This window comes from Tricharina praecox (genome assembly GCF_024521635.1).
Source record: "Tricharina praecox strain CBS 144465 chromosome Unknown BZA05scaffold_2, whole genome shotgun sequence".
Classification (NCBI taxonomy): domain Eukaryota; kingdom Fungi; phylum Ascomycota; class Pezizomycetes; order Pezizales; family Pyronemataceae; genus Tricharina; species Tricharina praecox.
This window is the reverse complement of record NW_026250404.1, coordinates 1117659-1140273: the sequence shown is the minus strand read 5'-3', so window position 1 is coordinate 1140273 and position 22615 is coordinate 1117659. Positions and strand designations below refer to the sequence as shown.

Sequence of the window (22615 nt, the reverse complement as noted above, 5' to 3'; positions counted from 1 at the left end):
GGGTGTGCAGGTCTGGATTCGTCTCGGGATATTTGGCTTTCCGGTTTTCCTTCTCGTTCTTCCGTTCAGTGGAAGGGAGCGCATGGCGGGTTACATGCTGCTCTATTTCTATGGGAGGGGGGACGGGGCGTTCAAAGTTGCGTGACAATTCTGTTTCCAAAAAATCAGCTGTTGTGGCGCGATTCTGGGTCGATATCCTCTTTCTAGATGTGGCCATGATGGGATGGAGGGGCCGTAGAGTAGGCAGAGTAAGTAGGCCGAGCAGAGGCCCGGCCCTGTCGTTCGTTGCTTACTTTACTCTGCTGGCCACTGGCCACGGCCGGACTGCTGATTTTCTGGAACACCGAAGCTGGGGTAGCTATCTATCCGCCATGCCCATCCGGGACTCGACTGGTTATTTGCAGAATGGCATGTAGAGTGCAGTTATATACCGTACATACAGCAGCAAAAGTGGCATCATGGGCTTGAAGAACTCGCTTCCGTGGGAGTGGATGGCTGGACGTGCAGAAGCCATGGCCAGTCCAAACGCTCATGCTCCAGGTCTCTACTCTACTCTACCTGCTACCCTAGACCACCGTACCAGCAACCAGTGAAAGCTCGTCAGGATCCACGGCCGTGGGATGCTCCCACCTCAGCATTCCCACTATCGATCGGACAGGAGAGCCGCACATCCAGCGCCCACGACGCACGACCGACATCTGCAAGACTGCAACACATGCGTCGCGCAGGCAGGCAGAGTGGCCACACCACGGCGCGCAGGCTGTCGACGCATGCTTATCTCCGTGGCTCGCCACGCTCCCCGCTCGCCAGACCCAGAGAGAGAATCGCAACACCCCGAATCCCTCGCTCACCGAACAGACACGCAACTCGGCCTCAGCCGCACCATGAGCGCCAGTGCGCCCCCCGCCATTCGCCGAACTGGCGCGACGTCGTACGCCGGAAACAGCACGGGATTGCGCGCAAGCTCGCGGCGTACGCAGTATAGCATCTACCCCCGTCGCAGCGGCCGCCAGGCACTCAGACGGACGTGTCGCGACCTGCTCGAAACCGCCATCCACAACGCGGACGACATCGATTACGCGACGGCACGCGGTGGAGGGCTATATACATCACGACGTGCACCCGCCCGCGTATCCCTGCCGTGAAGTGAAGTGAAGTGAACGAGCCCCGCTAAACTCCGCGAGGAGCGCGACCGTGGTCCACCAGCACTGCGTCGTCCTTACGGAGCCCTGACAGAGCCGAACTTCTCCACGGCGCTCGACGCATACCTCGCGACCCGCGGGCCCGCTGCACGGCCGACCGATCACCGTTAAGGACCAGTTCAACGTGCGCGGGCTGGACACGACGATAACTTATAGTACACGTCGCTGTGCGCGCAGCTGGTGACCTCACAGTCCGCGCTCATCACCGTCCTCGCCTCGCTCGGCGCGATCGTGCTCGCCTCAGCAAGACCACCGTGCCGCGGAGCCTGCTGTGGTGCGAAACCTCGTCGCCACTCTTCGGGCTCACGACGGACCCGCGGAACAGAGCGTTCACGCCCGGCGGCTTGAGCGGCGGCAGCGACATCGGCGGAGCATCCGGATCCCGAGCGCGATCATGGGGATCGCCGGGTTTGAGCCGTGCAGTGCGCGCCTGTCGTACGCGGGCACCGCCGTCAGCACGCGGGGGCAGGAGCACGTTCCCGCACCGCCGGGCCCATGGCGCGGACGGTGGGCGCGCTGGTCACCGCGATGAGGGCGGCGCTGGAAGTGGACCTCTACCGGCGCACGAGTGAAACTGACAGTATACAGATGATCCGCTGACTATGAAGGGCCATTCGGTGGGACTGCAGGTTATCGAGCGCAAGTTTAAGGAAGAGAAGACGCTTGCGGGCATGAAGATTATCGAAGGGATCATTCGTGAAACCCAGGCCTAGCCATAATAGAAGCAAGCAGACGTTCTTAACCATAACGATAATCTCGTCGCTCGTATATATACATCTCAAGCCGCGTAAACATATGTACAACTCCACAGCCCTACCCCACTACACGCTACCACCCACCTTAACCCCCAACTCCGGCCTGACCCTCATCGCCTCACCTGGCGGACTCGGCTTCAGCGCGCCCTCGGGGTACGGATTCCTGCTCTTGAAGTCATCGCAGATCTCCTCCATGGTGACCCACTCGACGCCCTCATGGGAGTTGATGTACTCGATGAGGCGCTCGTGCATCAGCAGGACGTGCGGCCTCCCGCTGACGTCCGGGTGCACCGTGATCGGAAAGATGAACCCCTCGTCTTTGTGCTCCCGGTAGAAGTAGTCGAAGTGGTCCCGCCAGATGTCTTCGATGTCCCGCGGGTTCACCCACCCGTGCGAGTTCGCGTTGTTCTTGATGAACATCATCGGCGGGAGATCTACCAGCACACCACACATCAGCACGCCCCCACGCCCCCACCGCTCGCGGCACTTACCGTCGATATACCAACTCCCCGGAATCTCCACCAATCCCGTCTCCTGTCCCTTAACGAGTGGCTTCATCCAGTCCTCCGCCTTCTTCTGATAATCAATTTTCGTCCAACTATCGCCCTTGCGCAGGTAGTATGCCTGGCAATCATGGTGGCTCATGGAGTGATCATACTCGATGCCGTAGCTGAGCAGCAGCTCCGTGCCCTCCTCGTTGCACTCCCACCACGGAACGACATTCCCACGTGGTGGCTTCCCGCAGAATTCCGTCAGAAGCCGGTAGGACTTGTCTAACACGTCCCGCTGCTGCTCCCATGTCATGTCCACGGGGTTTTCGTGAGAGTAGCCGTGGAGGCCGCTGCGAGGGCGTTAGTCGTCTAAGCTAGAATTGAGGGAGAGGGGGAGGGGGAGGGTACATTTCATGCCCCGCGTCCCGCACCATGGCGCACTCCTCGGGAAACGTCTCGAGCGAGTGCCCCGGGATGAACCACGTCGCCTTGATGTTGTACTTTTCGAACAGCTTGAGCATGCGGCGCGTGCCGACGGTGCCGGCGAACATTCCTGCAGTCGTCAGTAACTTGGGCTCTGTATGTATACAGGGCAATGGGTGAGGGGCAATGGGCGTGCTCACCTCGGGAAATGTCAGAGTGCGAGTCCTCCCCGCCGTAGGAGCCGAGCCACCCAGCGACGGCGTCGATGTCCACGCCGTAGGAGCAGAGGATGCCTGTGCGAATGGATAGTCAGTTGGGGCTGAGGCCAGGAAGGCTGGGAAGCGTACGTTTCTTGGGTGGAGCTGCTGCTTCGGCCATTGTTCAGAATATGGGCCAATTTGATAGGTAGATTGTAAGGTGGTGGAGCAGATGAGATTTGGAGCAGTGGGATTGGGAACAGATGGATCGAGAAACAGATGTGCTCTATGTAACGTCAATCAATCTTGATCGGCGCCCGGCCCTTTTATCCCCCTCCGCATCGGAGCAACGGGTGGGAGGAATGGGTGGCCGTTGCTATCGATAACTGTGAGCTGCCCCGCTTTGCTACGGCCTTCACAAGCTGAGAAGGGCCAGTAATGCATAAACTGCAAATGGCCAACCCGCATATCATGCATCAACTTCCGCGGACGTGTAACTCCGAAAGATAAGTCCTTAGCTGCTTGGAGAACTGGATATGCAGCTCGCCGTTGCGGGGCTCGGGAGATGATCGTCGTGAGGGGTGGACGTTTACGACGGCAGTTTCCGTTAAGCTCAAATAAGCTCGAGATTTAGACTCCCATAGCTCTCCTGGCTCCATCACACTACCACAAGCTAATCCACCCACGTTTTATCGATACCAACATGAGCAAGAGAGTAAACAATCCCCATCCATGCAATCACGTCAAGAGACCCGCTAACCAGCCGCAGTTCGACCTCACCGGCCGCGTAGCCCTGATCACCGGCGGCGCGCGGGGCTGCGGCCTCTCCTTCGCCGAAGGCCTGGCAGAAGCGGGCTGTTCCATCGCAATCTTCGACATCATCCCGCCGTCGGCGGCCTTCCACACGCTCACTTCAACGTACAACGTGCGAACAGCATGGTACACGGTGGACGTCAGCTCCTTGTCCTCGCTCACCGCTGGCTTCGCGCAATTCATCTCCGACTTCTCGGGGGCGCTCGACATCTGCGTGCCCTGCGCAGGCGTGAACCAGAACGTTTCGTTTGTGGACACGACGGAGGAGGAGTTCGAGCGGCTGATGGATGTCAACGGGAAGGGCGTGTATTTCACTGCCCAGCTGGCCGCGAAACAGATGATCAAGAACGGCACGAAGAAGGGAAGCATCGTCTGCGTCGCAAGTATTGCGAGCCATATGGCTATCAGGAGCCAGATGAGCAGCGCCTACTGCGCGACGAAGGGCGCGGTCAGGACTATGGTCCCGCCGATTGCGGCCGAGCTGGTCAAATACGTATATCCCCCCCCCCTCCCCCCATAACCAACATCTTACTGACAACACCATGCCAGGGCATCCGCATCAACTCGCTCTCGCCCGGCTACGTGCGGACGGAGATGACGGCGCCGTTCCCGCACCTGCTCGAGAGCTGGAAGGACGAGATCATGAACGGGCGCGTGGCGGAGCCAGAGGATATTCGCGGCGCGTGCGTGTTCCTGGCGAGCGATGCGAGCTCGTACATGACGGGGCAGGACATGCTGGTTGATGGCGGGGTTACAAGGTGGTAGCCTGGTAGCCTGGTAGGACGGTTGTGTCTCGTAGTAGGTCCGGATGCATCACACTCTGAAGGTCATGGTTGCAATCTCCACATGCTCTCGTTGAGATTGTATTGTGTGATATGTACATGCGGTATCCATGACGGCACGCTGGTTGCACTGCACTGCACTGCACATTGGCATTTGCCGCCGATCATCCACCGTTTGTCTTGTCGTCCTGCAATCCCAAATCTCGATCGTAATCTGGGATGTAGGTAGGCAGGTGGCTGGCGTACTGCGGGCGGGTGGCATCGGCAAGGGGCAGCACGACTGTCAGGTGGGACATCCAAGTTCCCCGGAGGCGTACAAACTCTACAAACTCTACATACGTTTTGAGCACGGGGCAAGTGGATCGGATTACGGTACAGGTAGAGTAGAGTATTGGACCATGTCATCGTGCGTCGTCATTGTTACACTTGGAATGAGAATTATGAGACACGGAAGGACAACGTGCAACGGCCGACACGCTGCAACGGGAGCTCGAATGCGATCGTATAATGGAATTCAAAAAATTCTGGAGGATCGCCGTAGAAATCATAACAATACTGTGCCGATTCAATGGCCCCGCGGGCATATGGATAATGGGGGTGCAACGGTGGCCTGCCTACAAGTTGATACCCATCTACATGACCACTCGAGCTCGACAGTTCCCCACGAGATTCCACGCCTTATCATACGATGAACAATAAAAACACAACCCACAAAACGAATATGGAGTCTGCGGCACATGAATACATCCACCCCACGGCCGGGTGTAAACTGAATGTTGCCACCCCCTCCCCCTCCGTCCCCGACTCCACTCCCGACTCCCGGGCTGACAAGTATCCTTCGGTATGTGTAGGTAGTAATAGTCGGCGCAGGCCTCGGCGGTCTCGGCGCCGCAATCGGCATCTCGTTGGCCGGGCACAACGTAACGGTACTCGAGGCAGCCTCTGAAATCGGCGAGGTATTTTGCCTCCCACCCACCCTCAGGCGCACAGGCGATCACTCGGTTAAAAACTAACCATCTCAGATCGGCGCGGGCATCCAGATCCACCCGAACGCATCGCGGATTCTGACGCGCTGGGGGCTTGCCCCCGCACTATCAGCGTACTGGACCACGCCGCGGTGCGTAAACATGCTCTCGTGGCGCGGCGAGCCGCTGGCGAGCATGCGCTTCGCCGAGGCCGCTGAGAAGTACGGCAGCCCGTTTTGGGACTTCCACCGCGCGAATCTGCACCGGTGTTTGCTGGAGCGCGCGGTGGAGCTGGGTGCCACGGTGCGGTGTAAGGCGAGGGTTGATACGCTTGAGTTTGTCGGGGGGGAGACGACAGTGGTGCTGGAGGGCGGCGAGAGGGTGACCGCAGACCTCGTGGTAGGCGCCGATGGGATTTATTCTAAGACCCGTGAGGCGTTTGTGGGGCATAAGGATCCGCCGAAGAAGACGGGCGATCTGGCGTATAGACTCCTTCTGGACGCGAGGGAGATGCTGAAGGATCCCGAGCTGGCGGGAATGGTGACGGATCCGCAGGTTATGTACTGGCTTGTGCGCGCCCCTCCCCCCTCCCCCCTCCCCCCCCCCCCTCCCCGCCGCACACCTCCCCACTGACACCTCCAGGGCCCGGATAAACATGCGGTAAGCTACGTCCTCCGGGGCGGGCGACAATTCAACATGGTCCTTTTGGTGCCGGACGACCTTCCAGACAGCAGTACCGTAGTCCCAGGAAACGTAGCCGAGATGTGCGCGCTGTACGCGGACTGGGACGCGCGCATCCCCAAGCTGCTGGGCTTGTGCACGGAGGTGCACAAGTGGAAGCTCTCCATCCGCCCAAACGATCTACCCGCCTGGTCGAATCCCGCGGGGACTTTCGTGCTCCTGGGAGACGCCGTGCACGCCGCGCTTCCGTATTTGGCTGCTGGGTGAGTCCACCGCTCCCACTACGTGTGCGCAGAGACTCCAAGCTGATGATAAAAGCGCGGGTATGGCCCTCGAAGACGGCGCGTTCCTGGGGCTCGCCCTGGGGAGCATCAAGTCCAGGTCGGAGGTGAAACGCGCACTGACGGTGTATGAGCGCGGCCGGCGAGCTCGCGTCGCGCGTATCGTCGAGCGCGGGAATGTCCAGCAGTATCTTTACCACCTCCCCGACGGCGCGGAGCAGTGCGAGAGGGACAGGAAGCTCCGCATGAATCCTACCCCGCCCGGAGAGGTGCTCGCGTGGAGGGATCCGGAGTTTGCGCCGTGGTTGATGGGGTATGATGTTGAGAAGGATTTTAAAAAGTATTGGGAGATGCCGAAGGACAAGGAGAGGAGGAGGGAACATGTCACGAGGAGCTTGTTGTAGGTAGGCAATGTAGATGGTTATAAAATCAATTTCATTATGTTGGAAAGTTCAATGGACGAGTGATGTGCTGTGTGATGTCGATCTTTCCATTTACATACCGCGACATTCCCGCCTTTCAATCGCAGGCATACATAGATGCGGGATCATCGAACACGACCGAGAATTTATCGGTGAATTTGATCTGCCAGGCTGCCACCAGTGTAGGAGCTCGGGAATGCGTTGGTGTCCGCGAGGCGTATGTAGGAGCCCGATCGGCTAGCACGTGTTGGCGCCGGGACGCATGATGCCAGATCAAATGATCTACAGCCGGCGCAATAGATGGCGATATATGATTGCCCGCTACTCACGGAGGGTGTGCAGTGCTAGCACGGGTGAATATCGATAAGTAAAGGACTAACGTCTGGCGACTTTGGTCAATGCCTGGCGACTTGCTTCACATACACGCGGTATCACCCGCTGCTTTTCGTTCTTGGAATGGAGCAGTTCTGATTTCTTCTAAGCTTCTGTTCTCGCAGTCTCTCCTGAAGCGTTAACACAACCAATGCGATGGGGGGTGGGAGGATGAATAGGATGAGTGATACTGAATCTGTCGTCCACAACGCGGCGCGCCTATTGCTGACCATCAATCACACGTACTCACTCCTTCCTTAAGTTCCCTTTCCACCTAGCACCAGCCGTATGCGACAAAAAAATCCTCGGGCTCCTCTCACCGGGCGCCAATCAACGACCCTCGATCGCGGAGAGCGCGGGCCGTAGAGTGTCGACCCCATGGGTTCCTATGATGAGCGTCGCCGAGATACAATTGCTGTGACCTCCGTCCAGAACTGGGACCCAGTGCTAGCTACATAGAAGGGCAACCCACTGCGGTAGCATAACCATCCCAATCGGTACGATCAGCACAATCGTCTGATGAAACTCCCAGTCGCGACCCACAGGCCACGGCTAAAGTGCCGGGACAATCAGATCTCGGGCAAGCGCCGCACGCAACCGACATCCATCCACCCAACTGGGGGAAACTGAGCCCCCCAAACATCGCAATGGGAAGGCGACAGCCTTGGGACCGCCGCATGGGGTCCGAATCTAGGCAGCGACGTTCATGGATTGTCGATAGCGACGTGCAATATGTATGTACCCCCGATTCCCGACCCCCTACCCCCCTCCCCCGGACCCGGTGGCAGAAGCGCCCAAAAGGGGTTCGCGTTTGTTCGCAATCGCGTGATTCCCACGTGGACAGATTGCCAGGTCAGGCATCCTAGAGCATCCTATCTAGAGCATCACAGAGCAGAGCAGAAAACGATCCCCGTCTGTATTTCTGGATGTAGGTACCTCGTATTGCACGGAATTCCTCTAGCATTCGCTGCAAGGCATCCTTGCACTATTGTCGGCGTGCTAACTAGAAGAAGCAGCTATGCCCAGTATTCGCTTGGGGAATTTCGCTTCGCGATCCCTTCATGCCGGGGGAGTCGGGGAGTCGGCGACCGGGGTGTGCCATGGTTCTTCGTGATTCCGGACACCCGCCGCTGCTGCTGTATTCGTTGGAAATCCGTGTCGAGTCGATTACATATTTCCGTCGCTCTGTCCACGGACGAATGTAGAACCTGCCCCCTATCTTTGATTATTCGGGGTTTAATTTCTCGCCGTTGTGCCCGCGCTTCCGGTCGGATGTATGATATGAATATAGTAGTGTAGGATGGGTTCCGGTCGCGCCGTACGTGCCGGTGGACCGTAAGTTGGTACCTGAAAAACGACGGCGACCTCGGGTTTCCGGAGTCGGGATTCGGAGGTTGGCGAAACCAAAAACGCCGAAAACACCGAAAACACCTATGTAGAAGCACCGTTAGTTATTGCTTGGTTCTTTCCCAATCCACGCGAATGAGAGGTGTATTAAGCTTACCAATGCCCACTGAAGCGCTTTATCAACCATCCAGCTATCCAGTGCGCACGCGATTCCCCTGGATGTAGATCACATGTAGCCGGTAAACCGTGAGTATATACCCAAAAATGAATGGAGCCGGTAGATACGAATATGATCGGTGTCATGGTGCGAGATACTACCACCGCGACCACCGTATCAGTCGTGCAGACTCGAGCCGGTGCTCCCGGAAAGCGTCGACGGCACAGCGACACGGCGACAAATTGACTGACCCAGGTACCTGCCACATCATTAGTACCGGAGATCTCCAATCCCTTACCTCACTCCAGAAGTTTCTCGCATCCATTCGGCTTGGGAGTCGGAAGTCTCGATCTGCCGGCATCGCTCCTTCAATTCCCGACAACCCGGAGCTTCGGCGTCAGCGTCAGCATCAATCGCGCTATTCCAGTCGTACGGAAGTCTTTGCATGATAACTCCGCCGCCGTGTAGTAGACTTATCCCGCCCGCGCAGGCAGCCGGCGACAAAAGAGAGTCTTCCAAGGTAGGTGTCAGGGGCCGCAAACTGGCCGCAAACTGGCCGCCCCGGGTACCTTCCAGTGATTGTTAGCAGCCAACACCGCCCGAGAACCACTATCCGCTTCATTCCCCGACAAAAAACGGAATATATTCCAATCCTCCGCCCAAAACCCCGACCTCCCCTTCTCCCACGCTCGCCCGACGCCTTTCCTGCCGCCCAGAGTTTTCAATCCCGGCTCCCACCGCGCTAAATTAGCACCCGGCGTTAGAGGCCGCAGAGAAATCAAGGGTCCGATCGCGCCAGCAGCCAGCCTAGCCTAGCCAAAGCTTGATCCGAGAGCCACCCGAGTATCGGGATCTCCGAGCGATCCGTATCGCATCGCATCGGCTCGCGAGAAACGCGAGAAAGAGTACGGTGCGGAACAACTGCGACTGCGACTTCGAGCGCGCGCCGAGTCGTGAGGAGAGGCGAGGAAGGAATAGACGTGGTGACAGGGTGGCAGTTGTGTCGGTTGGGTTGTGTCGGTTTTGCAAATCGTGTCATACGTAACGCAGTGTTCGTCTATGGTTCGGGTCGTTGACTCGCTGTATGTACCCTATGCACGTCTACGGAGGTGGACACTGGACGCCTCTCAGCTGTGGTGCAGCGTGCCCTCGGCCCCTCGCAGCGGCCCAAACAAATCTAAAAACGTAAAAATGTTTAGTTTCGTCCCTGAATTTATGATAATTGCACTTAGAGAGATTGGTTATGACGCAGCGTAAATTAGGCGATGCTGCTGTTAGGCGCAAAGAAAACACCGAATTGAAAGACTCACATTATTAAGTGCGATATCGTGAATAGAACCGATCAGCCCGCCAGAGGCGGGAGTGCTAATCGCAAATGCCGAAGAGCGGACCATGGGCAAGTTAATCACGTTTGAAGTCGCCGAGAAGAGCACAGCCAGATTTTCTGAACATCCGCCAAAATCAATTAACACTACCGGGCTACAAAATCCTTTCCATCAAAGATTCCAATCCACCCTCCCGCCACATGATAAACGAGCGACAAATCCAATAATAAACAATAGAAAAAAGAAAATCACAACCTCAAAACAAACTCCATGATGCTACCGCCACAGTCGGTGTATCCGTCTAGTAGGTCTTCTTGACAGGAACCACCTCCTCCTCATCGCAGTCCTCCTCGTCCTCACCACCCTTGGAGGGGTAAGTGGAAGTGGGGGTGGCCTTGGGGTAGGTGTCCTTGCCTCCGACGGGGTAGTCGACAGACTTGGTGGGGTAGGCGGTATCCTTGGGGTAGGTGTCCTTGCCTCCGACGGGGTAGTCGACGGACTTGGTGGGGTAGGCGGTATCCTTGGGGTAGGTGTCCTTGCCTCCGACGGGGTAGTCGACGGACTTGGTGGGGTAGGCGGTATCCTTGGGGTAGGTGTCCTTGCCTCCGGCGGGGTACTCAACCGACTTGGTAGGGTAGGCGGTGTCCTTGGGGTAGGTGTCCTTGCCTCCGGCGGGGTAGTCGACGGACTTGGTGGGGTAACCGGTGCCCTTATCCTTGGGGTACTCGGCCGACTTGGTAGGGTAGGCAGTGTCCTTGGGGTAGGTGTCCTTGCCTCCAGCGGGGTACTCGACGGACTTGGTGGGGTAGCCAGTGCCCTTATCCTTGGGGTACTCTACCGACTTGGAAGGGTAACCGGTGTCCTTGGGTCCGTTAGGGTAGCCGGTGCCCTTGGAAGGGTAACCGGTGTCCTTGGGTCCGTTAGGGTAGCCGGTGCCCTTGGAAGGGTAACCAGTGTCCTTGGGTCCGTTAGGGTAGCCGGTGCCCTTGGAAGGGTAACCAGTGTCCTTGGGTCCGTTAGGGTAGCCGGTGCCCTTGGAAGGGTAACCAGTGTCCTTGGGTCCGTTAGGGTAGCCGGTGCCCTTGGAAGGGTAACCAGTGTCCTTGGGTCCGTTAGGGTAGCCGGTGCCCTTGGAAGGGTAACCAGTGTCCTTGGGTCCGTTAGGGTAGCCGGTGGCCTTGGAAGGGTATCCCTTGCCGGAAGGCTTGCCGTGAGGGTAGGACGAGTACGGGACACCGTTCTCATCGCAATCCTCCTCATCGACGTTCTTGCCGCCGTTGGGGTAGGTGGGCTTTCCAGAGGGCTTTCCGTGGGGGTAGCCGGTACCCTTGGAAGGGTAACCAGTGTCCTTGGGTCCGTAGGGGTAGCCGGTGGACTTGGAAGGGTAACCAGTGTCCTTGGGTCCGTAGGGGTAGCCGGTGGACTTGGCCGGGTATCCTCCGTGGGGCTTTCCACCCTTGGGGTAGGTGTCCTCGGAGTCAGACTCCCACTCGGAATCGTCGTGGTCCTTTCCACCGTGACCCTTGGGGTAGGTCTCCTCCTCGTCATCGGACTCCCAGTCCTTACCACCGTGTCCCTTGGAAGGGTATCCGTGTCCCTGGGGCTTCTTGGTCGGGGTGTCGACGGCGTAGGTGGGCTTGGTAGGCTTGTAGGGGGTCTTGGTGGGGTACGAAGGCTTGTACGGCTTCACGGGCTTGCCGGTGGGCTTGCGGGGAGTGTACTCATCCTCGGACTCCCAGCCGCCGTGACCCTTGGAGGGGTATCCGTGTCCACTAGGCTTAATGTATGTGGGCTTGGTGGGCTTGTAGGTAGGCTTGACGGGCTGCTTGGTGGGGTACGAAGGCTTGTACGGCTTCACGGGCTTGCCGGTGGGCTTGCGGGGAGTGTACTCATCCTCGGACTCCCAGTCCTTACCGCCGTGTCCCTTAGGGTATCCGTGTCCGCTGGGCTTGGTGTAGACAGGCTTGGTGGGCTTGTAGGTGGGCTTGGAGGGAACGTAGTCCTCATCGTCGGACTCCCAATCCTTACCGCCGTGTCCCTTGGAAGGGTATCCGTGTCCGGTGGGCTTGCCGGTAGGCCTGGTAGGCTTGTAGGGAACGTAGTCCTCATCCTCGGACTCCCAGTCCTTACCACCGTGTCCCTTGGAGGGGTATCCGTGGCCGTTAGGCTTGGTGTAGGTGGGCTTGGTGGGCTTAGCGACGGGGTAAGACGGCTTGGTGGGCTTGGACGGCTTGTATCCGTGTCCGTGTCCGGTGGGCTTTCTGCCGTGTCCGTGACCTTCATCCTCGGACTCGTACTCGGATCCGTGCTCGGAGTCAGACTCGTCGTCTCCGTGGTTCTTGCCGGGGTAGCGAGTCTTGGAGGGGTAGCCGGTGCCGGTCTTGGCCGGGTAGCCAGTCTTGGACGGGTAGTCACCCTTGCCGCCGAACTTGGAGGGGTAACCCTTGCCGGAAGGCTTTCCGTGAGGGTAAGACGAGTACGGGACACCGTTCTCATCGCAGTCCTCCGCAGCCGGGTAGGTAGGCTTGCCGTTCACATATGTGGGCTTTCCGTGGGGGTAGCCGGTGGAAGAAGGCTTGCCGTTGGGGTACTTGACGTGGTCGTAGTCCTCGCCCTTGGGGTAGTCGACGGAAGAAGGCTTGCCGTTGGGGTACTTGACGTGGTCGTAGTCCTCGCCCTTGGGGTAGTCGACGGCGGAAGGCTTGCCGTTGGGGTACTTGACGTGGTCGTAGTCCTCGCCCTTGGGGTAGCCTGCGGACGGCTTGCCGTTGGGGTACTTGGTGTGGTCGTAGTCCTCGCCCTTGGGGTAGCCGGCGACGGGAGTAGGAGCTCCGTAGGTAGCGGCGGAGGTGTATGTGGCGTTGTTGGGGGTAGGAGCGGTGTAACCGTAGTTATCACCGCGGGCCTCGACACCGCCGGCCGGGGCCGGGGCGGCGGCTCCCATGTGGGAGAGAGCCGACAGGAGAGCGGCGATCTGAATACCCTTTCGGAACTGCATTTTGAATTATGTAGAGAGAGGTGTTAGATTATAGAGGGTGATTGGGAGTGGTTGCAAAGAGCAGTGGATTATGAAAATAATGAGAGTAGGAGGTCAAAGAGTGACTGTGCTGTCTTCTAAAGAATGAGAAGATGGACACGAATTAGAGATTGATGGAGAAGCTGAGGCTGGTGAGGAAAGAAAAACAGCTGAGAGAGGCAGACCGACGGGAGTTATATACTCATTTTCGATTGTGGAGGTGAGTCCGAATAGTGGTGAGGTCTGCTCGCTTTTCGCCAACCGGCCCCCAGCCAAAGCCTCTGTCCCCCTGGCGGCGCTGGAGGTGGAGCTAGTGCTGGGGCTGCCAGGCATTGTCTTCTTCTCGGTAACCAGAAGTTGCCGGGGCTTCTGGTTGCTCGCGCGAGGATGCATCGAGACATCGCCAGTTCACCCACCCACTGCCTAGCCTGCTGCACCGGAAATTGGCATCTGCGCGCTCTGGGGGGTTGAAGACTTTCGCTGGCCGCAGCCCTACATTCTGCACGCCGCGGGACAGGACCAGTCATTCCAGCACACCACACGACGGCAACGACAGTGGGACCTGCGACCAGAATCCGCCGTGGAATCGCATCACTCAAGGCTGCTCGTTCACTTGTGCCGGTTGCGGATAAGGGGGAAGACTTCCAGCTAGGATTCTGGAAATGCCCCCTTCGCAATGCGCATTGCTCCCTCCCCCTAACTTTTTCTCTCCAGGGCACGCTCCCAAAATAAAGTCGGTCAATCTTGGGTTTGCAACCGAGCTCAGTGACCAGTGGGCATCACGCAGTGCCGCGGCGGGTACCTTGCATGTTGCAACAAACAAGCATCAATATCGACAAACGTGGTCCGGCCCGAGGGCATTCCATTGGACCGCCAGAGCGAGCTGCGAGACGGTCAGGCTGTGGAGGGGAAAGAACCTGGATCATCCCCTATCAGACCAATACTGTTCGTATCATCAGCTGCTGTATGGAGTACCGTATGTGCTATAGCAGCTGTCAGGCTGACACTTGGCTAGGAATACTGGTATACTACCTAGTCGTAGGCGACCGGTCGCTCCGCTGGGCCAATCCACTGTTCCGCTCCGTTCCTACCCAACTATTGCTCGCCGGTGCTTCGAGCGAGCGCCGTAGCATCGAAAGGCCCAGCCGCCGCGCAAATACGATGTTCATTTGGAAGCTGAGAGCAGGTGACTCGCGATGCCAACGCGAGCCCAGTCGCCTCCTAAACGCTACAGCAGGCAAGGAAGGCGGTACTAACCATACTGGTTGGTAGTAAGTTATAGCGCTGGTGACCCCACGGCTCAGGGGATGATAGTATCTTGGTAAGGCTGAGATGGCGCCCCTATAACTAAGTTAGGTCCTCTTGCTCTTGGCAGCCAATCCGACCTCCAATGATGATAGATTACCTCACCACAACACTCTGGTGGCACGGCATGTCAATCCTGCGCACGTCTGAAGGATTGGGATCCACTTTCCCGGCCGTCATACGCGACTATACAGTGCAGTGCAGTGCAATTCGTGATTTCCACCCCCCATAGCCGGGAGACTAACTATCGATCCAGGGGCACCGTGAGTCGAAGGTGCGGAGTAAAAATACACTTCCGGATGCCTTGCGCTGACAAGAGGATCGCAAGCAGTTTGGCGGCCATGAGAGCACGGACAAAGCCCCGTCCGCCTGCTGCAGTCCCCTGAAGCAGTTTGCTTCAAGAAGCGGTGCTTCTTGAAATTCTCCGCGAACGGCCGCCACGAAGAAGAAAAACAGAGGGAGCAGGATCGTCCCATTGCCGCATGAAAAAGCCGTCCTCAGGACAAGTATGCCGCATGTGCAGTGCGTCTTTATTCGTGACGGGGCGGGCGGGCGAGCGGGCGGGGAGGTTGTGGTGATTGTGGCCATGATGTGTCCTCACTCTCGCCTACCAACCCAACCCAACCCCCCATCGTCCTCGGGAAGCGAGGGAAGGAAGCATGGGAAGGAAGCTACGGGCTCACTAGGAACTAGGTCCGGCGGCGAATGATTTTCGCAGCGCTAATTACTCGACCTTTTAGTGCCGTCCAGGACTGACAGCTTCCTGGCGACCCGAGTCGAGATGAGAGTCATCCATTTCACGGAGAGCAATGGCAATTCGATTCACTCCCTTCTGTTTGTGGAAGCCACAAGCGACAAGAGTCGGCCGCAGTCCTCCGGGACGTTCTCGGTGTCGGTCGCCGCCGCCGCCGTCCCCGCCGCCGTCCCCGCTGCTGCTGCGAAGCATCGGTTAAGTGCATCGAGGACAGTTCGACATCTACACACCGATGCCGTGGAGGCTTCTTGCCTGTGATGCAGCATCAAGCGCCAGAGATGATTGGCTAATAGTATATCGATACGGCACCCCGGACAGGCAGTCCCCCCCTCCTTCCCCAGGCCAGTTGGGCCCTTTCGCAAACCTGGACTGTGGGTCACACGTGAGTTTTGGTCGAATCCTTACACATTGGGGAAGCTCGCAACCGCAACCAGTAACAATCGTTTTACAACCCACCCACCCAATTACTCGATCCGTCAGCCGCAACATTCGATATTAGCCCCGAATTTCTGATTCGTGATCGCAGGTCCCCACCGAGAGCCAGCACGCCACCAACATTCTCATCTCAGGCCGCAGCCCAGAATTCGGCAATTCTCCCAAAAGAAAAAAGTTGGAAGCCTCGCATCTCAGCCATCTACTCTAACCAAACCCCCTTCCCCTTTTCTTTGCAGGCATCATCGCCACGGATTTCCTCCAAAGGCGACGGCATGACTTCCTCCTGATGAAACTGGCGAAAAGGAAGAAAACCCTATCCGTGCATTCGAAACGCGCCTTCGCAGGATCACGCATAGACATCGACCCCGTGAGAACAACTAGATATCTCATACTAGATACTAGTATAGAGTAGCTGCTCGACACGCTCACTGTCGCAAGAACGCGGACTGCTTCCGTCGCAGGCCGCGGCCAACTTCTGCTGGCACAATGCACTCTGCTAGTATCTAGTGGGCTCTGTACAGTGCAGAGTAACTCCATACAGGCCCCAGCGTGACTCCAACTTTAGAACACCCCCTAGAGAAATCACTCAGTCGGGTGAGCCGGGGCCCAAGAGCCGAAAACGAGGGAATGATTTACAGGGCCCGTGCCCAGAATGGTCTTACTAACAGGATTCCAGACTGTTCCTGGATACTCCACAGTATTGACTGCTTGTTTGGTCGCTCGCTGACCTTGGTTGTATCAAAGAGAGACATCCCGTTCTCTACGTACGGTCGCCACCTGCCCGGCTGCCATCGAGAAGACTGGACCGGCCAGAAGCACGGAGAAGGTCGAAGAACGTAGAGTGTCTATCTACCTCGGAGATATGTAGTCATGGACACCGCACAGGACGGAAGATAGTACTACCCGTATATCCTCGTACCGAAGGTATCGTCCGCAACCGGGCATCCAGAGACCCACTTGGTAGAGTACCTTGCATATCTTCCCGAGCAACCAGAACCATCCAAAGTATCTACAAAACAGGCGCAAACGAGATAGAGTACCGTACCCACCTACGCCGGGAATGGCCACCTGAGTTGCCCGCTAACGCTGGGGGGAGGCTGCCTGATCGACATGATATACACCATCATCGATTGACACGGCTTGGTACCTGGAGCAGTCTATAGTATTCCAACAAGAACTCGCGGTGTCGGATGAATGCCTCCTGAACTCCGAACACATTCATGACAAAGAGACGATGGATCACCACTTCAATAACCTCTCCCGGGCAATTGTAATTTTGAGCCGGTGGATCCGATGAAAATCTTTGCCGTGGCCAAGATGCTTACAACATACTCACATATTCTACCTACCTACCTACCTACCTACCTACCTAACCAACCGCCTTGCCGTGCATGCATGTTGGGTATCTATCGAAACATGTACGGTATGTATCTGTTGTCTTTGCTGCTTTTTTTTCTACTCCTGCATACGGTATCTCCTAGTGAGTGAGGTGCAAAACCCGATACGACAAAACTAACGGCGACCAACTCCGATGGTGGGGGCCTGACTCGTCGTGCATGGCTGTGGACACGGCAACATCACCATGGTAGGTAGAGTACTCTACATGGCTCATATGGAGATATTTTTCCCGTTGATCGGCTATGTACGGATTAACTGGATGCGCAACAACAACGACGACATTTTCAAACTGTTGAGGAGCGCAGAATGAGCCGGCTTCGGACATCTATCTACATAGACGTCACCACCATCTTTTACAGTCCATTCCCAGTTTACGAGTGCTTATCTATGATCACTGATGCCAACTGATGCCGCGACCTCGCAATGTGATTTCCAAGCGGCCAGACATCCTCCCCGAGTCGGGAGCGATGCTGTGATAAACAAGTATCCGATACACTTCTGTATCCTGTATTCTCTTGCCCCGTCGCCGCCGCCGCGTTCCAAGGTACCTACTCTACTTACCTACTGGTATCTATGTGTGAGTCTGCTTAGCGCAGGCTGCGCAGCAGAACACAGCTGAAAACCGAGTTCGCGCTGCAGCGTGCATAGCTCACACACACTCACACACGAGATTCGGAATCGTCCACGAGATCTCCCTTCCGAGAAATTGAGAGAGAAACCCAACCGCCTCCACCACGAGTCCATGACCATGACAACACGTATCTCCACAGATGCATACCGGTACCGCCGAACCCTGTACTCGACCGAGGGGGGGCGGGCGACAGCGTGGCCACCACCACCGCCACCATCGCCGCCGCCACACGCAGCGGTGCGGCGGAGCGGCGAGACCCGCGGGGCGGGAGATGGTTCTGGACCCCCCTCCCTCCCTCCCTCCCTCCCTCGCTCGCTCGATCTCTGTCTCTGTCTCTGTCTCTGTCTGTCACATGAGGCATATGAGGAAGTCACGGAGAATAAATAGAGTATGTGTGTAGAGTAGGTGGCTTCGGAATCGATCGGCCGTCCGCCTGCAATGGCTTTGCACTCGTATCGTTTTTGCGAAACGTGAGTACATATCATACGTACGGTACGGGCCTGGAGGCTGGAGGCTGGAGAATCTCATAGGTACCACGATTCGGAACCGACCGGATGGGGTGGGATGGCAGGGCGGGATGGCGGGATGGTGGGATGGCGGGATGAACGAGGGCAAAAGCAAGACCGGCGGCATGGCTGCTTCTTCGATCGACGGCTTCCGCCGGGTGCTTGTGCTTATGCTCGTTTTCGTGGGCCTGTGACAGAGTACGCTACTATAGCTGGCTGCCTAAAACATAAACGCAGCGATGCATATGGTAGCACTCGACTTTTTGGTTCTTCACGGGATTGGGAAGTACGGTGGGTTACGGGTTGGTATGTCCGCGTGAATGTTTTGTAGTTACCGATGCGCTGGTGAGAGCTGTTGTCACTGTGGGTAGGATGTGTTGGACGAGACTCTGTTCTCTGTGGGTCGTTACGGATCTCTTCGTTGATAAATCTACCGATTCGGTAACATATCATACAATAGATGTCAGAACCATACGAGTTTCATCCGCTCAAAGAATCTCCTCACTTGGAACTCCAAGCTTTTTGTCGTTCCACTACGTACAGAGCGTTCAGTACTACTCTACGTGCGATTCAAACTTTCTTCGAGATTGAATCGACTCTTCTACACACCTTTACGACTGGAGATGGGAAGAATCACACCAGATCACTCATTTGTTCGTTTATTCGGATGCCTGCTCAACAAAAAATCCCCCCGAAATCTTGCACCTGGGAGATATCGATAAGCTGGTGATGTCATGTGGCCCTGCGTGTGTCAGCAACTACAATTAAGTCGAAATGCGAACCTCTTTCAAAGGTGATATCGTGTCTCGTCATTAGGTACGTTGGATGCTCGTATGATACTGTAAGTTCCAAGCTTAACCCCCCAGGCTCCGGCGGACTTCACCTTGGCGACAAGTTACAACCAACTTCTCGATCACATGAATTCTCGCGAACATACACAGCATACGCTTCCATACACTGCTCGATCAAATCCTCTCCGAGCCCGGACTGGATCTCGTACACCGCGACGACTGGAAAAATCCGGCACGTGTAATCATTCGGCAATAATTTACATCCAGCTCAAGAATCCCAAGCCGAGCCAACATCGGTAGCGGCCTGGAGTGCTATTCTCGCTCGTGATTTCCATACACTACTCGACCGAATTCTCTCCGAGCGCAGACTGGATCTCGCACACCGCGACGAGCTTTGGTTTTCCCCTGAGCGCGTTCGGCAGCGGTTTGCGTCCGGCTTCACATCCAGCTTGAGGATGATGATTCTAAGCCGAGCCGAGCCGAGCCGATATCGGTAGCGACCTGGATTGCTATTCTCACTCGTATGCAGGAGCCATTCCGACATCAGTGGCGGGCTTGAATTGCTGTTCTCGCTCGTATGTAGGAGCCATTATTTTGCGGCCGGCGCCGTTCACCCTGTGAGATTCCCATCGGGTACCTATGGGGCTTAATCAGCGCTGACAGCAGCTATTTGAGGATAGGAACATATCCCACTCACTCGCTGCCCTTCCCCTTCCTCCTCAAATTCGTCCGTGATCGGCACCAGCTCAAACTGCTCGGTTGGCTGAATGCCCACTGCCAACTCCTATTCACTCGACTACCTCTGCCTCCACCTCTAAGTGTCGAGATCCCAAGATCTAGCGCTGACTGCGATTCCAGACATCACTTGTTTTTTTTGTCATCCCTTAAAGCACAAACACAGCTTATCACTCGCCTCCGCCGATTGACCCGGCCGCTCGGCAGGGATGCTGGATCTTACCCGATATTCCCGGCCACCTCCCGGGGGGATACCTCATCATTATGGCCACCCGGGAAATATCGTACCCGACCGCGGCCGGGGATGGGCGATGGGCGATGATCGAGGATAGTCACTACTGTATATGCCATGACATCACTACAGGCCCCGTGTACGACTGTTTCGAGTAACAAGGAACTTCGTCGCCGCTCGTTATCCACGGCCGGTATCCACGGCTGGATCAAGGAAGTCATCACCAGGCACAGAAAAGACGCTCCCTACGTAGTAATTCGTCTATATCGATGTTTTATCTTACAGAACCGAGGATATGCCCACACTGACGAGAAGAAGAAGAAGAAAAATTACACAAGATACAATACGCTCGATAACTCGCTCGAAAGGGAGAGAAGAATACATAGGAAACCCCAAGGAAAGCAAGAAAGCAAGAAAGCAAGAAAAACAACTCGACGGAAATTGATAACCCATTATCCACCCCTCCCCCTCCCCTCCCCCATCCCGGACCCCGCGTTCGTTTTCTCATCATCATCATCATCATTGCCACCCGACCGCCCGGCCGAACCGAACAGGCTTATGTTCTGCGCAAAAGAAAGTCGCATCAGTCTCAGTCTCAGTTGCTGTAGCACGGAGCAAAGTATCAACACGGCCTGCGGCGCAACAAAAACTCCACCGCAGCCGTTGGGGGGAGGGGGGGGGGGGGGAGTAGAGCAACATACAACAGCGCGAGCGTCAAATCTCCATGAATCCTAGCCTTCAGGGTAACCTCGAGTTCGATATTGAGGTCCAGCCTTACGCTGGGCGCGCCGGAGTGGCCCTTCTCCTTCGCTGGTGCTTGCGCCTGCGGCGCTGAGACTTGGCCTGGCTGTTGTTGCTGTTGGCCCTGCTGCTGTCCCTGCCGCTGCGCGAGAGCCTGCTGCTGCTGCCGTGGTACTTCTTCCTCGTAGTCGTCGTCGTCGTCGGCGCTGGAGTAGTCCTCGTCCGACGAGGAGTAGTCATCCTCCTCCTCTTCAGCGACCGGGGCAGAGACTCGTGGCTTTTCTTCGGTTTTGGCGGACATGCTGCGGGGTTTCGTGTGTGTTTGCGTGTGTGCGGTCGTTGTTCTTCTGGGGAGGAGGAGGGAAGTCTTTTTCGTAGTCAAGCTTTCAACGGGAATATCGATTAACTCCAGCACCTCCCGCGGCGGCGGAAAACGGCGTGGGTTATATGAACACCGAACGCATCCAGTCTCCAGCGATGCTCTCGTTGCCGGGATGGCGAACAGGTAGTTGGAGGTAGGCTGGTAGGTAGGTAGGACGAGTGACGTTATGGCAGTACCGGTAATATAGGCATGGTCGCTAAGCAGGGAAGATGTACAGTTACCTGGGTGCTCTATATATTGCTTTCAACCAAGGCGCTGTGCTGTGCCTTGGATCCTCAAGAAAACCCCCTGGAGGGGAGAATATCAGCCTGGGGAGGGAGGGAGAAACGTCATCTGGTGACGGTGACGTTCGACGTTCGAGAAGGGGTGAGAATGTGAGGGATGGAAAACTGGCAGTTGGAGGGGGGGATATGGAAACCGAGGAAATTCATCGAATCCGATAGGCTTGAGATCGAGATTCACACAACAAAAGCGAGGCGCCGGAAGACCGGACGGATCCTCGGGTGATTCGACCGATATATTGCAGACGGGCCTCAACCGTGGAATCGCAAGGCTCGAGTCACACGCTGTGATGCACTCATGATTCATCGGCCAGACGCGCCGCGCGCGAATCGTCTTCTCTACTAGTACTCTACTCTACCGCCAGGTGTCCATGATCACGCCGTGAATGATGTTCGCAGCACAGCACAGCTCCAATAGGTACCTCCAATAGATACTCTCACTCGGGCCGACCGACCGACTTCAGCCTCCGAGCGGGCTGGCTCCGGAACCACCTTGGCCCGAAAGCTTGTATCCGGGCCGTGCGTAGGTAGCTAGCGGGCGGGCTTGCACACGGCCACAGACCTCCCCGTCTGGGCGTGGACGCATAAGCTTCTCTGGTGATTTACTGCCCCCTCCTTTACATGTGACTGCGGAGTACATTGCTTCGGCCTACATATCTACATAAAAATGATTGCTGGCGTGTTGGCTGAAGTTTGTCTTGACATTGGGGTGGTACAATGCCCTACGGTACCGTATCCTCCTGGCCACAATCTTTGAGTGTTCCGCACGGCGTAAATAGCACATACAGGCTGCAATTGCAAGTCACGAAATTACTGCAAAGCACGGGAGAGAAGTGGGTATTCCTCATCCATCAATTTGTAACTTGTGTTTTTTAAAAATCCGACACGGCATTCCAACGCCCCCGCTACCTACCGCGCAACCCGCACCGCAACGCCGCCCTCCAAACCGGATCGCCGCATGTTCCCATCCCGGTGTCACACACCCGCCGCCTCAAGTAATGTGTGTAATATATACAGCCAGCGAAACGACGCCCATCGCGTTGCATGCTCGTCGCCCCGCGGCGTCTCTTTCGCGCATCAATCTCGTCGTCGCTCGACTCGCGAGTCTCTCCCTCGTAGCTCCGCTTCCGCTTGCGCTTCACGATAATAGGTATCCCTTATAGTAGATTCCATTAGCATCACATCTCACTTCATG

At 56.7% G+C, this 22615-nt stretch overlaps 7 protein-coding genes across 7 annotated transcripts; 3 read left to right on the top strand and 4 right to left on the bottom strand.

Annotated features, from left to right (window-relative positions):
* Positions 1-884: 884 nt before the first annotated feature.
* On the top strand, positions 885-1915 carry BZA05DRAFT_441096 (uncharacterized protein; the record flags this gene model as incomplete). The annotated part of the gene is made up of 4 exons (XM_051486645.1): positions 885-1130; positions 1185-1308; positions 1359-1709; positions 1791-1915. 4 exons carry the CDS (start codon positions 885-887, stop codon positions 1913-1915), a joined length of 846 nt encoding a protein of 281 aa, XP_051343540.1.
* BZA05DRAFT_106290 (polysaccharide deacetylase) lies at positions 1795-3396 on the bottom strand. The gene is made up of 5 exons (XM_051478522.1): positions 3219-3396; positions 3072-3164; positions 2857-3001; positions 2449-2798; positions 1795-2391 (listed from the first exon to the last, which is right to left on the bottom strand). Exons 1-5 carry the CDS (start codon positions 3247-3249, stop codon positions 2024-2026), a joined length of 987 nt encoding a protein of 328 aa, XP_051343539.1. The 5' UTR covers positions 3250-3396; the 3' UTR covers positions 1795-2023.
* Positions 3397-3771: 375 nt separating this feature from the next.
* Positions 3772-4646, top strand: BZA05DRAFT_330855 (uncharacterized protein; the record flags this gene model as incomplete). The annotated part of the gene is made up of 2 exons (XM_051480556.1): positions 3772-4374; positions 4431-4646. 2 exons carry the CDS (start codon positions 3772-3774, stop codon positions 4644-4646), a joined length of 819 nt encoding a protein of 272 aa, XP_051343538.1.
* A 516-nt stretch (positions 4647-5162) lies between these two features.
* BZA05DRAFT_106304 (uncharacterized protein) lies at positions 5163-7003 on the top strand. The gene is made up of 5 exons (XM_051478523.1): positions 5163-5438; positions 5515-5619; positions 5686-6198; positions 6271-6572; positions 6628-7003. The coding sequence occupies exons 1-5, from the start codon at positions 5352-5354 to the stop codon at positions 6992-6994; spliced, it is 1374 nt and encodes a 457-aa protein (XP_051343537.1). The 5' UTR covers positions 5163-5351; the 3' UTR covers positions 6995-7003.
* A 1119-nt stretch (positions 7004-8122) lies between these two features.
* On the bottom strand, positions 8123-9074 carry BZA05DRAFT_384820 (uncharacterized protein). Its single transcript, XM_051482354.1, has 2 exons — positions 8889-9074; positions 8123-8815 (listed from the first exon to the last, which is right to left on the bottom strand). Exons 1-2 carry the CDS (start codon positions 9032-9034, stop codon positions 8401-8403), a joined length of 561 nt encoding a protein of 186 aa, XP_051343536.1. The 5' UTR covers positions 9035-9074; the 3' UTR covers positions 8123-8400.
* A 1983-nt stretch (positions 9075-11057) lies between these two features.
* BZA05DRAFT_347260 (uncharacterized protein) lies at positions 11058-13495 on the bottom strand (the record flags this gene model as incomplete). Its single annotated transcript, XM_051481209.1, has 2 exons — positions 12354-13495; positions 11058-11789 (listed from the first exon to the last, which is right to left on the bottom strand). Coding segments are annotated over exons 1-2 (1590 nt in total), but the record flags the coding sequence as incomplete, so codon positions are not given.
* Positions 13496-19387: 5892 nt separating this feature from the next.
* Positions 19388-21058, bottom strand: BZA05DRAFT_441092 (uncharacterized protein; the record flags this gene model as incomplete). Its single annotated transcript, XM_051486644.1, has 2 exons — positions 19388-19454; positions 20718-21058. 2 exons carry the CDS (start codon positions 21056-21058, stop codon positions 19388-19390), a joined length of 408 nt encoding a protein of 135 aa, XP_051343534.1.
* Between the last annotated feature and the right edge of the window lie 1557 nt (positions 21059-22615).

Bases quoted from the DNA above. Each gene is read 5' to 3' on its own strand.
- BZA05DRAFT_106290 (XM_051478522.1), bottom strand. From the start codon at position 3,249: ATGGCCGAAGCAGCAGCTCCACCCAAGAAAC. The intron at 3,165-3,218 runs GTACGCTTCCCA...CCATTCGCACAG, and splicing joins AGCAGCTCCACCCAAGAAAC to GCATCCTCTGCTCCTACGGC. The intron at 2,799-2,856 runs GTACCCTCCCCC...ACGCCCTCGCAG, and splicing joins CGGGACGCGGGGCATGAAAT to CGGCCTCCACGGCTACTCTC.
- BZA05DRAFT_106304 (XM_051478523.1), top strand. From the start codon at position 5,352: ATGAACAATAAAAACACAACCCACAAAACGAATATGGAGTCTGCGGCA. The intron at 6,199-6,270 runs GTGCGCGCCCCT...TGACACCTCCAG, and splicing joins CGCAGGTTATGTACTGGCTT to GGCCCGGATAAACATGCGGT. The intron at 6,573-6,627 runs GTGAGTCCACCG...TGATGATAAAAG, and splicing joins CTTCCGTATTTGGCTGCTGG to CGCGGGTATGGCCCTCGAAG.
- BZA05DRAFT_384820 (XM_051482354.1), bottom strand. From the start codon at position 9,034: ATGACACCGATCATATTCGTATCTACCGGCTCCATTCATTTTTGGGTA. The intron at 8,816-8,888 runs GTAAGCTTAATA...GCTTCTACATAG, and splicing joins AAGCGCTTCAGTGGGCATTG to GTGTTTTCGGTGTTTTCGGC.